General features: G+C 41.0%; 1 protein-coding gene across 5 annotated transcripts in view; it reads right to left on the bottom strand.

Annotated features, from left to right (window-relative positions):
• Positions 1 to 16082, bottom strand: part of LOC126281667 (myrosinase 1-like) — a 168671-nt gene that overhangs the window by 126598 nt on the left and 25991 nt on the right. Inside the window, exons 9-11 of one of the 5 annotated variants that reach the window (XM_049980815.1) lie at positions 8142 to 8276; positions 7947 to 8053; positions 3176 to 3463 (exon numbers count right to left, since the gene is read on the bottom strand). The exons of 2 other annotated variants lie outside the window; for them this stretch is intronic. In XM_049980815.1, coding sequence (XP_049836772.1) covers positions 3337 to 3463; positions 7947 to 8053; positions 8142 to 8276 — 369 coding nt within the window. In that variant the 3' untranslated portion in view covers positions 3176 to 3336. Of the gene's footprint in view, positions 1 to 3175; positions 3464 to 7946; positions 8054 to 8141; positions 8277 to 16082 lie in introns of those variants that run through there. 2 more of the 5 variants (XM_049980819.1, XM_049980818.1) reach the window with 2 other exon arrangements.

The following is a 16082-nucleotide window of genomic DNA, read 5'->3' on the forward strand; positions in this document are numbered from 1 at the left end:
CTCCATTCACGCCTGTCGCGACACCACTGGAGGCGGGCTGCACGATGTTGCGGCGTGAGCGGAAGACGGCCTAACGGTGTGCGGGACCGTAGCCCAGCTTCGTGGAGACGGTTGCGAATGGTCCTCGCCGATACCCCAGGAGCAACAGTGTCCCTAATTTGCTGGGAAGTGGCGGTGCGGTCCCCTACGGCACTGCGTAGCATCCTACAGTCTTGGCGTGCATCCGTGCGTCGCTGCGGTCCGGTCCCAGGTCGACGGGCACGTGCACCTTCCGCCGACCACTGGCGACAACATCGATGTACTGTGGAGACCTCACGCCCCACATGTTGAGCAATTCGGCGGTACGTCCACCTGGCCTCCTGCATGCCCACTATACGCCCTCGCTCAAAGTCCGTCAACTGCACATACGGTTCACGTCCACGCTGTCGCGGCATGCTACCAGTATTAAAGACTGCGATGGAGCTCCGTATGCCACGGCAAACTTGCTGACACTGACGGCGGCGGTGACACACAGTCAACATGGGTTTAATAAACATCATTCCTGTGAAACGCAATTAGCTCTTTATTCACATGAAGTGTTGAGTGCTACGGAGAAGGGATTTCAAATCGAATCCGTATTTCTGGATTTCCGGAAGGCTTTTGCCACTGTACCACACAAACGGCTCGTAGTGGAATTGTGTGCTTATGATATATCGTCTCAGTTATATGACTGGATTTGTGATTTTCTGTCAGAGGGGTCACAGTTCGTAGTAATTGAAGGAAACTCATCGAGTAAAACAGAAGTGATTTCTGGCTTTCCCCAAGGTAGTGTTACAGGCCTTTTGCTGTTCCTTATCTATATAAACTATTTTGGAGACTATCTGAGCGGCCGTCTTCGGTTGTTTGCAGATGACGCTGTAGGTTATCGACTAATAAAGTCATCAGAAGATCAAAACAAACTTCAAAACGATTTAGAAAAGCTATCTGAATGGTGCGAAAAGTGGCAGTTGACCCTAAATATCACTTAGAAAAGTAACAGACCTACTAAGGATTGTCCGTCCTCTTTTAGTATGCTGCTGCGCGGTGTGGGGTCTTTACCAGATATGACTGATGGAGTACATCGATAAAGTTCAAAGGAAGGCATCAACTTTGTATTATAGCGAAATGTGGGAGAGAGTGTCACAGAAATGATACATGATTTGGGATGGAAATCAATAAAAGAAAGGCGTTTTCCATTGCGACGGAATCTTCTCACGAAAAATCCTATCACCAACTTTCTCCTCCGAATGCGAAAATATTTGGTTGACAGCTACCTACATAGACAGGAACGATCACCACCATAAACTGCGGGAAATGAGAGCTCGTACGGAAAGATGTAGATGTTCATTCTTACTGATCGCTATACAAGATTGAAATAATAGAGAATTGAGAAGGTGGTTCGATGAACCCTCTGCCAGGCACCTGAATGCGATTTTCAGAGTATCCATGTAGATGTAGATGTAGCTTCTGTAATTATCGTACATAAAGCTGAGATTCATATGTGGCAAGGAAAACGTAATTATGTAATATCTATAGCATTGCAGTGTTTACGCATTTACTCCACCCATACATAAGGGAGTTTAATTTAGTGTTGGGATAGTTAGAAAGCAATACGTTACAAATGCTGCGCAGCTAGCGCCATTCGACGGCCAACACCGCGGTTCCTGGTGTGTCCACTGTGCCGTGCGTGTGATCATTGCTTGTACAGCCCTCTCGCAGTGTCTGGTGCAAGTATGGGGGGTCTGACACACCGGTGTCAATGTGTTCTTTTTTCCATTTCCAGGAGTGTACATATCCTTGTTCTTTTTTCCATTTCCAGGAATATATATATATATATATATATATATATATATATATATATATATATATATATATATTATTTACTACCTTCTATTGGAGATGTGGTTTGTGGCTCCCTGACCGGCAAGGATGATGAACTACACCTGTTTCATTATCACTTGTTAAGCACATATCGTGAACTCCTGATTAACATTGTCCATACGGTGGAGCGTATACGACAGCACACATTGCACTGACACATCTTGCAGAAACACGAAAATATCATCTGCCACTTCTTTCTCACTCTTCGTAATTCCTTTCTGACGAAATGTCAATTTCAAGAATGTCATTGAAGATATAGTGAAATATTTGCTTTATTTATCGTTGCAATTGCTCTGGTCTCTATCAACACCTCTGTTACAGCAGAACTGTTATGTATTACATGTTGAATAATTTCAAACATGCTCCGTAGCCTCATTCTGTGCTCACCATTGGATATGTCCACATCAGTAGCTAGTATATGTCGTTCTATTTCCTCGACATCTTTGACGTTGGTGATTACTAATGACGTCTCCTCTGGGTAGTACAGTCCTTCTGTAAGAACGAATCTGCGGTAGTGACAAAGTTTGGCTTTGATAGACAGCGATTTGTTGTTGTACATATTTTTAAACACAGAGCGAGAAGAGGTTTCATAACGACTAAGATCAACGCTAAGTAGACTTAATGCAGTTTCTCTCAACAAGTTTTATTTGCTACTCTTTCGTTTTTAGTGTTTCAAATAAGTCCAGCTAGGTATTTCAAGTGTTTAACTTGTTTGATATCGCCGTACGTGGTTGCAATAAATGCAAAATTTGGCCTCTGGGACTCTACGTACTGTGTATTTTTGAAAGGGATTTAGACTTTAGTCCTGACGGCGGTCTTATGCAGATTTTCTGACTGGCTTCAAGAGTCTTAATAATTGTTGCTATGTCGTCAGCAAGAGCTAGGCACTTTGCATTGACTCGTTTACCTTTCTTTCCCGTATTTCTTCCATGTTTATCTGTCTCCCGCCTTCTGGGGGTCTTATCGAGTACTAGGTTGAACAGCAGGGGCGACAGTCTATCATCCTATTTGTACAATTTTTCCATTTACTTTAGTCTTTAAAAGGAAATGTCCTGCATTTTTGTATACATTTCGACTTTTGTGTAAACCTTCCTGCAGACTAGAATATGTGTGTTCGATATTCTTTACGTGACCAGTCTTACGACGGCAATGTTGTTGTCTCCCAGTTGTTTTCTTACTTCTTTCAGCAAGTGAGTCTATGAGACTATTATAATGCAGCTTTCGCATGCTCTTACTACTCAATCCTATAACTTCTGAAATAAAGAGGAACAAGACATCAAAGTACAAAGTTTATATTTCGAAATTTGTTTACATAGGAAATATATTGTTGACAATACATCTTTTACTTTATTTCACTGCACTGTGCTTTGTGACTGATTTAACAAAACACTGCGTTGACATACTGATTTATGTCTTGTGTGGTGAGTGCGGAACCTCCTACAGGTTGTACTGGCTGGGCAGCTGCTTGGTGCGGAAGACTTCTGCCATAAATCCAACTGATTCCTTGGGTGTCCTCGTCCTGTTTGGACTGCTAGTATCCACCTCGTACAGCCCGAACGTAACCCTGCATTGAGAAATATAAAAGTGTTCACTCACTCAAATGTCACTATGCGGCGATGCATATGTCAAAATATGGGACAATCACTTACCCTCAGAGTATCAGCTGCTACAGCTAGCTATGTTGTACTGTACAAGACATTAACTACGAATCTTGTTCCGTTCAGTGTCACACTTGGTTTTGCGTTTCCGTATTCCCCACATTCACAAACTAAGTAGGACCGGCTAATAATAAGTGCTCTCAATTAATTTTAGTTTTGTTTTGGGTTTCAAATATCTTACCTTACCAATACTGGTAGCTTGTTGAAGACATTTGCATGGCTTAGTTGCGTGAATTGTCGGTTAAGCCGGCCGGAGTGAGCGTGCGGTTTAGGCGCCACAGTCTGAAGCCGAGCGACCGCTACGGTCGCAGTTTCTAATCCTCCCCCGGGCATGGATGTGTGTGATGTCCTTAGGTTAGTTAGGTTTAATTACTTCTAAGTTCTAGGCGACTGATGACCTCAGAAGTTAAGTCGCGTAGTGCTCTGAGCCATTTTTTTAGGCTAAGCTTATACAATTATTTCTAACTAATGATGTTACCACAAACATATAATGCGACAGGGATATTGAGTTAGTCCAACAACCTAGACGCCCCTTTCCATGATGTGGTAAGCTTTTAATAACGAGGGACTGTAACTCATAAATAATTGAGCTGCTGGCTGAAAGTCCTTAGCTGCGCAGATTAAAGCGGATATCTCCGTGTACAGCTGCACTACCATCTATAAATCGTCAGGTAACAAGGTACACTTTTCTTTCACAATCAACACGAAATAAAACAAAGGGAAGAATAGGGAAACAGTTCGTGCGGAGACCAACATTGTATACACGCTCACAACAAAAAAGAAATCAGAGACGGCATTTATATCAAGGAATTCTGATTTCAATTAAATTCAGTTAGTGTTAAGAGGATACACATTCAGCAACAACATAATTCAATGTCAACTTAATCTGCGGTGTAGTATCCTCTACACAACGTCACACAGTAGCAGTATTGTGTTCATATGGATCAACAGGAATGACTTTCCACCATAATCGATATTAATCTTGACCATCAACATAAGAACATTCAAAAATGTCAATTATTTGTAATTAATATGATACATCATTTGAACAACAAAGAATTTATTATCTACGTTAAATAGCGGCCGAATTCTTCTTGAATACTGTGTGGAAGCAGAACGTCCGAAACAGTAACAACAAATACAAAGGTGCGTGTGTTATGGTTCTGTACGATTGGCGGTTAACATCATGAAATATCCCACGATACAAGTGTACCCGAGTACGGTAAATTTTAAACGATTAGTTAACTGTAGGACGCTGCATGCAAATGACAAATTGTGAATATTCTGATAAAAAGACGACTCTCCTGGTTTTTGTTTGTTACGTGTGTCATTCTGAAGTCCTTTCCCCTTGAAATATAACGCCTCTGTAAAATTTTGCATGTCTGACACTCCTAATTCAGGTAGCGATGCGTCGCTATAGCATTCCGCTGGATGTTACAGCCTCTGATGGATGTAAAACCGCTGTAATCACTTAGCTGCTGCACACACCGCCATACCTACTAATCAGGCAGGCGTGTCGAGAAAAATTTTACCCAGAGTTTAGTGGCCTGCTTCAGCAACTGAAGAAAATGAAACTCATTGACCCAGAAGCGAGGTACTGACGTAGATCGTTGGGTCTAATAAAACGACGACAGTCACGGTAATAACCTCTTAGCTAAAGTGCAAGAAACAATTAAGAGATATTTGTATTCCTCTAACATGACTCCTGAAACTGAAACATTTAGTTATGCGTAAACAATGTTATTTCGTACACCTTAGATCTGGGTTGGCGTGTATCGATAACTATGAGTGTTTTTGTGAGGTGAAAAGTAGTGCTGTAGCATATGATAAGAGTATTAGCATGACATGGTCCAACGTTTGTCTGGAAGCACTGCCTTGCTTATACACATGTTACTGTTCACTAATTTTAAATTTTACAAGTCAAATCCCATAAGTGTTATACCTCCGCTGCGTTAAGATGCAGTTTTCTGGGTCGAACGAACATCCAAGGAAGTGAAAAAGGAAGTTCGAACCTCAAGGGGACAGAAATTTCAGTTCCTGAGCCCGGTTATTTGTTGCTGAACAGTAAGAGCGGTAGAGAAGACACGACTACCCCGCAGAATTAGGAGATCACAACTGTAGAAAAGACGGGAGATGACATGAATGCTGCTCATGGATCAACGAAGACAGATCTTGTACTACAGATGGCGTAATGATGACATAGAGCATCATGACACCACTGATAGAAACTATTTTCATCAAAAGTAATCTGTCGTAGTGAAATGTAGATGCAGAATGCACAAAAACAGTCCAGAAACGCACGTGTTTGGAGGAAGTGATACCTTAACTGCAGCAGTATTACAAAGTAAGAAGTAATGTTATTCAGTGCATATATAGTGTCCCACCTTCAGTAGTCTATGTGTAGGTTGAAGATAAACGGCATATATATATAAAAGGAAAAAAAAGGAAGACAAGCATTTAACTTACGTTGATGACGGAGAAAAGCTCCGACTGTGGAAGTTTCAGAAAGAAACCCCGTGTCCTTCTAAATGAAACAATGTTGGTACTCCACATAAGCAGCTGTGCCATTTCGTACGTTAGCAGACCTGTGGAAAGTGGTAACCCGAAGAAATGGGGAATGGTTCTAGCAACGATACGTGGTTCAAATGAGGAGATTCATTGACATAATCAACTTCGACATGGGGTGTATTGTTGGGGTCCGGATAATGCGAAAGAGCATCTGGCCGCCTGTTCGCGTGGTACTGCCGTAATCGTCCGTAGAAAGTGGCTGAATGAGAGTGAAACCACGAGGTGGCGACAAGGTGTTGGACGGCCAAGTCTCTAGAGCGTAGAGAAAATTCTGCTCTGTAAACCATGAACTATGGCAGTCTGTAATGGATTACAGTGCTTGTGCATGCAGAAGTGTATTTAAGCACACTCTACAGCACACTCTGCCGAACAACAGTCTCTGCAAATGACCTCATTATCGTTCCATGTTGAACAATTCATCGTTATTTACGATTTGAGTGGGTACAGAATCATCGATACTGGATCCTAGCTCAGTATGAACGTGTGGTCTGGACAGATGAATGTCTCTTCTTATTACACCGTGTCGATGGTCATTACCGGGTACACCGTCATACCTGGGAACGGCTACTCAAGACATCCACAACACTGCGTACGCTGGCCAGTGTGCGCGGTATTATACTATGGGAGGCTTTCATATAGACTGCCACGGAACCTGTGGTGGCAACCGAAGGCACCGTGACGGCTGTGGACTGCCTACACGTATTTGAAGGCCATCTGTATCTTCTGACGTCTAGATAACTGTCTGTGGTTCAAATGGCTCTGAGCACTATGGGACTTAACATCTATTGTCATCAGTCCCCTAGAACTTAGAACTACTTAAACCTAACTAGCCTAAGGACAGCACACAACACCCAGCCATCATGAGGCAGAGAAAATCCCTGAGCCCACCCGGAATCGAACGCGGGAACCCGGGCGTGGGAAACGTGAACGCTACCGCACGACCACGAGATGCCGGCTAACTGTCTGTGCCACAGGGACAGAATCGTGCTGTAGTGGTTTTATAAGAGTGACTGTGAAATGACCTTAGCGTCATGGACAACAAATTCGCCTTATGGGAACCCAGTGGAATACATCTGGAACGCTGTGGTCGGTCAACTCCGCGCCCGAAAACCACAGACCCGTAAGTTACGTGAATTGCGTGTCGTGTGTGTGTGTGTGTGTGTAAACGTCTGGCTCTACATACCTCCATTGAAGTAGCGGAATCGCCACCCATTTGGAAAAAAGTGCTAATAAAGTGTCTGAGCTATTAGGTGTAATACGTGCATCGCAGTCTCTCAGTTATCTAGTTTGTTTCCACAAACGTTGCTAGAGAAATATGCTGCCGAGACCGATGCAAGATTGAATAAACGCCTTTCGGATAGGTTACCCCATTGTCAAAATTAAACAGTTATACCAGCAACATTTCGGCCTGTCTGCAGTGGCCCTTTTCAGGGCGTTTAACTGGTTACCGCAGGAGGATAGCTGTATAGATTGTCGAAACGTCGGTTTTGTAGTTATTGTAACCCTTCCTAACACCGAAACTATTTTATTTATACTACTAGAGATATTCGATTCACTTTGACGTAAAAGTGAATGTACCAGCACATGGCACTTTACCACAGTGTTATATAGTAGGTATCACCTTTTTCTCTCTTCTCTGCGTCATAATTTTTTTTATCATCTTCTACAATCTAAGTGAAGCCTTTCAGATAATATGGTAGAATAATCATTTCGGCACTGCTTTGTACTAAGCTCACAGAATGGCGCAGTGCTTTATTGACTAGTACGTATTGATTATCTGTATTACTTCATCTGTCACGTAAAAATACGACAATTACTCACGTGAATCCATTGTTCCATTCCAGGGTGTCCATGAGACTCCACGCCGTATATCCTATAACCGGAACACCATCAGTGTATATCGCCTCTAAAACGGCTCCGAGGTATTCCTACAAGTAATACGGCACATTTCAGATAATGAAATGAGTTCCGGAAGATAAAAAAGGTTACTATACTTGTGTGGAAATTACTACTTACAGTATAGTACTCGATGCGGTCAGTGTCGTTGCGTCCTCCGAGATTCAAGTAACCGTTCTCTGTTATAATGATCGGATATCCTGGATATTGATTGGCAACCCAGTTAAGTTGATTCCGAAGTCCCCAAGCATGATGCTGAAAATTAAGATACTTGTTATATAAGTTATTCTTATTTGCACCTGTTTGCACAATACGGATGCTCAGCTGTTCCATAATAGTTACAATGTGGTGTCCTTGTTGTTCACATCCTTTTGTTCTAATACTCGTTCGCATAGAAAAACATCTAAATCGGCTCATAATTTAAAATGGATGTAGTTTTTTTGCAGGTTCTTAAAGGTAGTAACACAGAATACTAATTCCAACACGTTTCTTCTCTCGGTAACTCTTAGGTCTATAGCGAACACTAATGTATGTGTGTAGGGAAATTTCTCAGAACAAAAAGTCAGCGTTAGTTCCATACTAAGATAAATTTGGGAGAAGTGCGACCAGCATAGTACAATGCCCACTGATAGGAACTTTACGCCACCACCTCTCTTCCTCTTAGTAACTGCTTCTTCCACCAGTATTCGAACCGGTTACCTCTGATATGAGTGCTACTACGCAGGCGTGCGTTGGCAACCCCGGAACCTGAGTGGGATTCTCTGACTATCAAGTCGACACTACTAACGGTCGTTCTGAATAACTTGTTTTTTAAGTTTCACTTATTTCCAGTGCCATTCCGTACCTTCCTGTGTTCGATCACATGACAAATAATATTACGTATGAGATGTGTACAGAATGTAGTCATAATTGTTAACAGTCCTTTGGTATAAGCTGTAAAATAATGTTGGCATTAAATTACATTTTGTTGTGTACAAATAAGCTCTTCGTGCGGTGTATTTCATGTGTAGTGACAAATATTTTAAGTATAATGATTATTTTCAAGTTCGTAATTTAGTGTATAACACATTTTCTTTAAGATTTTACAGACATTTACGAGCCATTTAGCAAAGATAATTAATATTATACTGCAGACACTGAAGATATTAATAACAAGTAAAGTATATTCTATTTTTTTCAAAACGTACCTACTCAAGTGCTTCGATGTAGTGTATAGCTTCTACTAATTCCTCAGTTATTTGTTTTTCAAACATTATACTGATTTATAAACAGTTCTTTATAATGGCCAGCGTTACATTCTATTACACATATACAGGATGTTTCAAAAATGACCGGTTTATTTGAAACGGCAATAAAAACTAAACGAGCAGCGATAGAAATACACCGTTTGTTGCAATATGCTTGGGACAACAGTACATTTTCAGGCTGACAAACTTTCGAAATTACAGTAGTTACAATTTTCAACAACAAATGGCGCTGCAAGTGATGTGAAAGATATAGAAGACAACGCAGTCTGTGGGTGCGCCATTCTGTACGTCGTCTTTCTGCTGTAAGCGTGTGCTGTTCACAACGTGCAAGTGTGCTGTGGACAACATGGTTTATTCCTTAGAACAGAGGATTTTTCTGGTGTTGGAATTCCACCGCATAGAACACAGTGTTGTTGCAACAAGACGAAGTTTTCAACGGAGGTTTAATGTAACCAAAGGACCGAAAAGCGATACAATAAAGGATCTGTTTGAAAAATTTCAACGGATTGGGAACGTGACGGATGAATGTGCTGGAAAGGTAGGGCGACCGCGTACGGCAACCACAGAGGGCAACGCGCAGCTAGGGCAGCAGGTGATCCAACAGCGGTCTTGGGTTTCCGTTCGCCGTGTGCAGCTGCGGTCCCAATAACGCCAACGTCGACGTATCGTCTCATGCGCCAGAGTTTACACCTCTATCCATACAAAATTCAAACGCGGCAACCCCTCAGCGCCGCTACCATTGCTGCACGAGAGACATTCGCTAACGATATAGTGCACAGGATTGATGACGGCGATAAGCATGTGGGCAGCATTTGGTTTAATGACGAAGCTTATTTTTACCTGGACGGTTTCGTCAGAACTGGCGCATATGGGGAACTGAAAAGCCCCATGTTGCAGTCCCATTGTCCCTGCATCCTCAAAAAGTACTGGTCTGGGCCGCCATTTCTTCCAAAGGAATCATTGGCCCATTTTTCATATCCGAAACGATTACTGCATCACGCTATCTGGACATTCTTCGTGAATTTGTAGCGGTACAAACTGCCTTAGACGACACTGCGAACACATCGCGGTTTATGCAAGATGGTGCCCGGCCACATCGCACGGCCGACGTCTTCAATTTCCTGAATGAATATTTCGATGATCACACGAAACATACAGTAGGCGGCGTGGATTGGCCTCCCTATTCGCCAGACGTGAAACCCTGTGACTTCTTTCTGTGGGGACACTTGAAAGACCAGGTGTACCGCCAGAATCCAGAAACAATTGAACAGCTGAAGCAGTACATCTCATCTGCATGTGAAGCCATTCCGCCAGACACGTTGTCAAAGGTTTCGGGTAATTTCATTCAGAGACTACGCCATATTATTGCTACGCATGGTGGATATGTGGAAAATATCGTACTAACAAAACTGTCGGCAGAATCAGGGCTTTCAGTCGTCAGCGTCCATGATGACAGAATCAAATAGGAGTTTAAATGCCATGACAGGCGGCCGGAATTGTATACCCCTAAGTACTTCGCCGTAGGCCTGACGCGCGACGGTGCTTGGTTACTAGCGGTGTAAACACACAACACGCCACTATCCACTCACTGGTAGTTTCTCGGACACAGCAGTTTGCATGAACGACTGCCTTGAATTTCCTCATTTAATATCGAAACAAAAGAAGACAGACGAATGAGGATTGAAGTTTTACGTCCTGATTACAAGGTAAGTTAATTGGAGATGGAGCTTTGATAAGATTTATTACTACTGGAGGGGAAGGAAGCGGCCAAGGCCATGTGAAAGAAACATTCCAGAGCTTGCATGGATGATCGCACAAATCCGATGACTGGATGCCTGACCCAGGAACTGAACCAAGGTCTCTTGAATGTGAGTTCAAGGCCTTAGTCATGACATCATCTCGGGTTTACAGACCTGATTTTGGTATAGGCACTGCCATTTTATAGCTAAGTCTATGCACACTAAATAGGGACTGAAAAGAGAGGGGTGTTACCCAATATTACCTGTAATTTTCGTGGGTAAAATTTTAGTACAATTCGGAAAGCGAAAGTGTATGTTGCTTATGCGCTATTACGGCAGACATCAGACGCTTCCCCCTACTGTTCGCTTTCTTTGTCGCTTCTATACAAAACTGCACACATGAAGCACTATCGCCGGCATATTTTGTTTCGAGACTTTTACACAAAACTGCACAGAGAAAGCAAAAACGCCGATATGTTTAGTTTGAGGGCGCAGATTTAATGAGCTGTGGAAAAGTCTGAAATATAATGGGAAATGTTTAAGTGACTGCAATGACTAAGGTTGTCGTGATTCTGTGTTAATTTTCTCAAAAATTCCTAGCTCTGGCGAATAATCGCTAACAATGGAGACGTAAAAGTTTTCAAAAACTGGGAGTCACTTGTACAATTCAAATTCAAGTTAATAGTTTGCCAGTGTGCCAAAACGCATCTAACGATGACTCAGAATTTTTGTGACAACGTGAGGAAACTCACTGAAGAAGGGATATGTTAATGTAGAGCCCAAAATACCGCGGCGTCGGTGAAAGCTCGGTCACGCCACGCCACGGAGTGTGTGTCTGGACAGTACCATTTAAATTCCTACTTCCTACTTCCAACCACGTCGGTAGCATAAAACTACCCACGGCACTGTTGCGTTAGTTACATGTGTAAATCGACCTTTTATCAGTGACTGTGTGTTGTGTCGTAGGGTTGTGTCTGCTGTTAGCTACTACTACCCCGCCGGCCGCGGTGGCTGAGCGGTTCTAGGCGCTCAGTCCGGAATCGCGTGACTGCTACGGTCGCAGGTTCGAATCCTGCCTCGGTCATGGATGTGTGTGATGTCCTTAGGTTAGTTAGGTTTAAGTAGTTCTAAGTTCTAGGGGACTGATGACCCTAGATGTTAAGTCCCATAGTGCTCAGAGCCAGCCTACTACCCCACGTCAATACAGATGCTTAATTTCGGTCGGAACGAAGTAGTGAAGTGACGAAAGAACTGCCACATCAGATTCGGTGAGTAGTGAAATTGTCAGTGTCGAGTTAAAGTAGTAGCGAAACAGCAAAGAAGACTAAAACATATTTTCGTAAATATAGCTCCGATTTTTCAAAACTCGGGATTGTGAATTCTGGTACTGAGATAACAGCCTGCATCTCAGTGGAAGATTCGTTACGAAACGCTATGAAACGTACGTATCATACTATCAAAACTTGTAACGCATCTATCAACTAAACATCCTTCATGTACAGGGAAGTCTCCCAATGTCTTTTAAGTCATCATTAGGAATTTTTCTACAATTAAATCCAGCGCTTAAAACTTTTCAAAGTGGAGCGTACTAACAACAGCCATTAATTACCTACCTCTCTTAACTTCAAATAAGGGGTAAGCTTCACTCTGTGCTAGAAGAACTTAGCACTCCTGCAGGAAAAGTTATAAATATGCTTTGTTTGATGAAGAATGTAGCCAAAGAAATAAATGAAATGCCTATGGAAATAACTGATGATATGTCTCAAAATGTGAAAGAACCCCTTATTACTGGCTTGAAAGAAAGCGAATATTTTTCGCTGCTTCTTGTCGGGAGACAAAGTTTTCCTGGTCAGGGTAATTTTGGTCGACATTGAGTCGAATGCTGAAGCACAACACTTGTTTCGGCTATCTTTTCCGACAAAAACGTTTGGTGAAGGGCTTTTCAAATCGGTTGACAAACCTGTGGAAGAAACTGAAGTAGATTAGAAAGAATGTAGGTTTGACAACTGACGAGAGTGTGTGAGGTAGCATTTATACTAGCTTAGTCGACAAAGTTAGCATCGAGAGGCTATTGAACATAAAGGTTTTGACGAATGTCTCGTAAAGATCTTGGCAATGTAGTAGAAATCGTCAACTTTATTTAACAAAGTTTACTGGCTGGCGAGACGTAAAGTGTTGTCAGGACTTTATTTACTGGTGGATATTGTGATCGATGAAAACCGTTTTAGGCAGACTGCATATCTGTCGGTGTCCTCGACATTCTTGAGGGCAACGACTTTCATAAGCTTATTGTGCAACACAAACTAGAAGCAATGATAGGGAAGCTTCAGCTATGTGCTTAAAATGTGGAACAAGATCCTTGGACGTATTTCCAGTCTTATATGACTTTCTGGGAACCAACGAAAAGAAAATCAGTAAAACAACAGCTGCAACCATACTAGGTCAGCTAAAATCTTTGAATTCCAGCCTCAAGTAATTTAAAATTATATGTTTTCTTGAATATTATGCAAATATTTTTAGTAGGTCTAATTGTAAATATGAAATTCCCTTAAACAGAAATATCATTGATAACAGTTAATTTCCCAAATACTACATTTTGTATAACTAATACTAATGAACTTTAGTTATTTGTCGTATACCATAATTACATATATTCTTGTTCTTTCGTATGAATGTGAAATCCCTTAACTATACGTACTAGAGCAGTATTTAAGCCTTTTCATTTTTATTTTCGGAACTACTTCCCTAAAAACGAGGGCGGAATACAATGCATCAGAAATCTCTTTGAAAAATGGTACCAACAAAAAATTGAAAATGTCATCAAGTAATGAAGACTGGTTAATTAAAATAACACGTGTCAATTCTGTAAAATCCATTTCTGAAACAACACCATTCGTCTCGTTCTGGATAAGTGCTCGGCAATAGTAGGCAGCAATTGCCAAAACTGTGCTGAGACAATGACTGGCTTTTCACCAACCTGTTTATGTGAATGATACTTCTCAGCTTCATTTTTTGGAAAAAATCGGTACAAAAATCGACTAAATGTGGAAGATGATTTGAGGCTAAAATTAAAGGTACTGAGTAAGAACAAACAATATAAGAAACCTTATTGGTTTGTTTTAACGTTGACCACTCGACTTTGAGTTTATATATTGTAGTGACAGTTAAGTGAAGACAACAAAAACATTGCCTTTATAAAAGACAAATATTTTTCAATGCTTTTGGGGGATGTACAGTATCATTTAATAATTATGCCTATTGACATCGTGAATATGATTTATATACGAGGAGTGACCTAAATACGCAATGAATAATTTTATTACTAACAAAATTAATAATTTTAAATTGAATTTCATTAAATCTTCTTCAACGTTGAATATGGAAGCATTTCTTGAAGACTTATTTTAGAAGGGCGTTCAGCTGCTCTGTCGTCACCCTCTCAATGTCTGCGTCGGTGTCAAAACTTTTTTTTAAGCTCGTTTTTAGGTTTGGGGAGAGCCAGAAGTCACATGGTGATAAATGTGGCGGATGTGGACTGACAGAAACACGTTTTTCGTCCAAAAGCTCGGGAATCAAACGTGAGATGTGGCACGGCACACTGTCGTGATGAAGAAGGAAGCTATTAGGCAATCTTTCTGGTCTTTTCCTTCTTATATCGATTCCCAAACTTTGCAGTACGCGTCTACAGTTGTCCCCCGTGGAACGAACGCTCATACAACTATGCCCTAAATATCGAAAGAAAAAAAGAGTATGACTTTGAGATTATATATTAACTGCCGTGCCTTTTTAGAGTGAGAAGATACACTATTTTCGTCTCAGGGTCTTACTCAAGGACCAAAATTTAAAATCCAATTACAATTTCGACATGAAGGCCCGATATGAATAAAGACGAACCTGAATTCCATGCAGACGGACACACGACTTCCCTTGTGTTCATCATTCAAAAGTATGGGAACATAATTTGCACTCACTCACTTCACATATAAGTTATCGGTTAAAATACTTTTCACGGACCTGAATGAATTGCTATGACTTTCAGTAAGCACTAGAATATTTATTCGCCCGTTGAAATAGACAATTTTTGCCACTTTTTGCACATTGTCTTGTTGTTGTGGTTATAGGACGTCCTGAATGTTGCTCGCTCGATTCTTTTCCGCTTTTAAATCCCTCATATCGCTTGCAAACAATCTTCAGCGTTAGAGTATTATCGTCTTACGCCAACTAAACAACTAAAACATTTCAGGAGTGTCTTTGGCACTTCTTTGCAATTTAATGTTAAGGTATTGTTCAAAATCCAAGATGCGTAATGGACACCGTAAACATATCACATTTCTAACGTCTCTAGACGCGGATTGACGACTCAGAACATGTTCCACTTTGACGCTGCTTGTCTCAACGGACCAGGCTTTCGGACAAATTACACCGAATGGTTCACTGTATTGTTTGACCACACCGTATCTATATATGTCGCTTCTATATTTGTATAGTTGTATATTCGGTTACTGGGCCTCTAAGTTTTTTTTTTTGTAAAGTAGGTGGTCTGCAAAGCTAAAACGTTTAGAAACTACTGAACTATTCATTGACACCATTTGTGATCCTTCTTTTGATTTTTTAGTTCAGCAAATTATGTTTGCAAGCTATACATGTTCTTACCATCTTTTGTTATTGTAACAAAAGTCCAACCAAGACGTTCATTACAATCGCAAAACACGGTATTGGTTACTCAATTTGTATAGCTGGGACTGTGGAAAAAGAGACTGGAAAACAAAGAAGACAACTTATAAATATGTATTTAATCATTAAATTCAAGGATAACTTTATTATTAAGTTTGTGAGCTTGTGAAATGCACTTACTGTGCACTGATAAAGTTCACAGAACTAATTAGGCTTGTTATCTATCTTTGAGGTAATAATAATAATTATTATTATTATCATTATTGTTAACTTTTCAAAAAATTATAAATAACTGCAGGCTTAAATTATTAGAGGGATTCACAAAATACTAAAAATGTACTAATAAATAAATTAAAGGAGATTGTGATCCTATGTCGCATATTATGCACTGTTTCTTACAA

Source organism: Schistocerca gregaria, chromosome 7 (genome assembly GCF_023897955.1).
Source record: "Schistocerca gregaria isolate iqSchGreg1 chromosome 7, iqSchGreg1.2, whole genome shotgun sequence".
Lineage (NCBI taxonomy): Eukaryota > Metazoa > Arthropoda > Insecta > Orthoptera > Acrididae > Schistocerca > Schistocerca gregaria.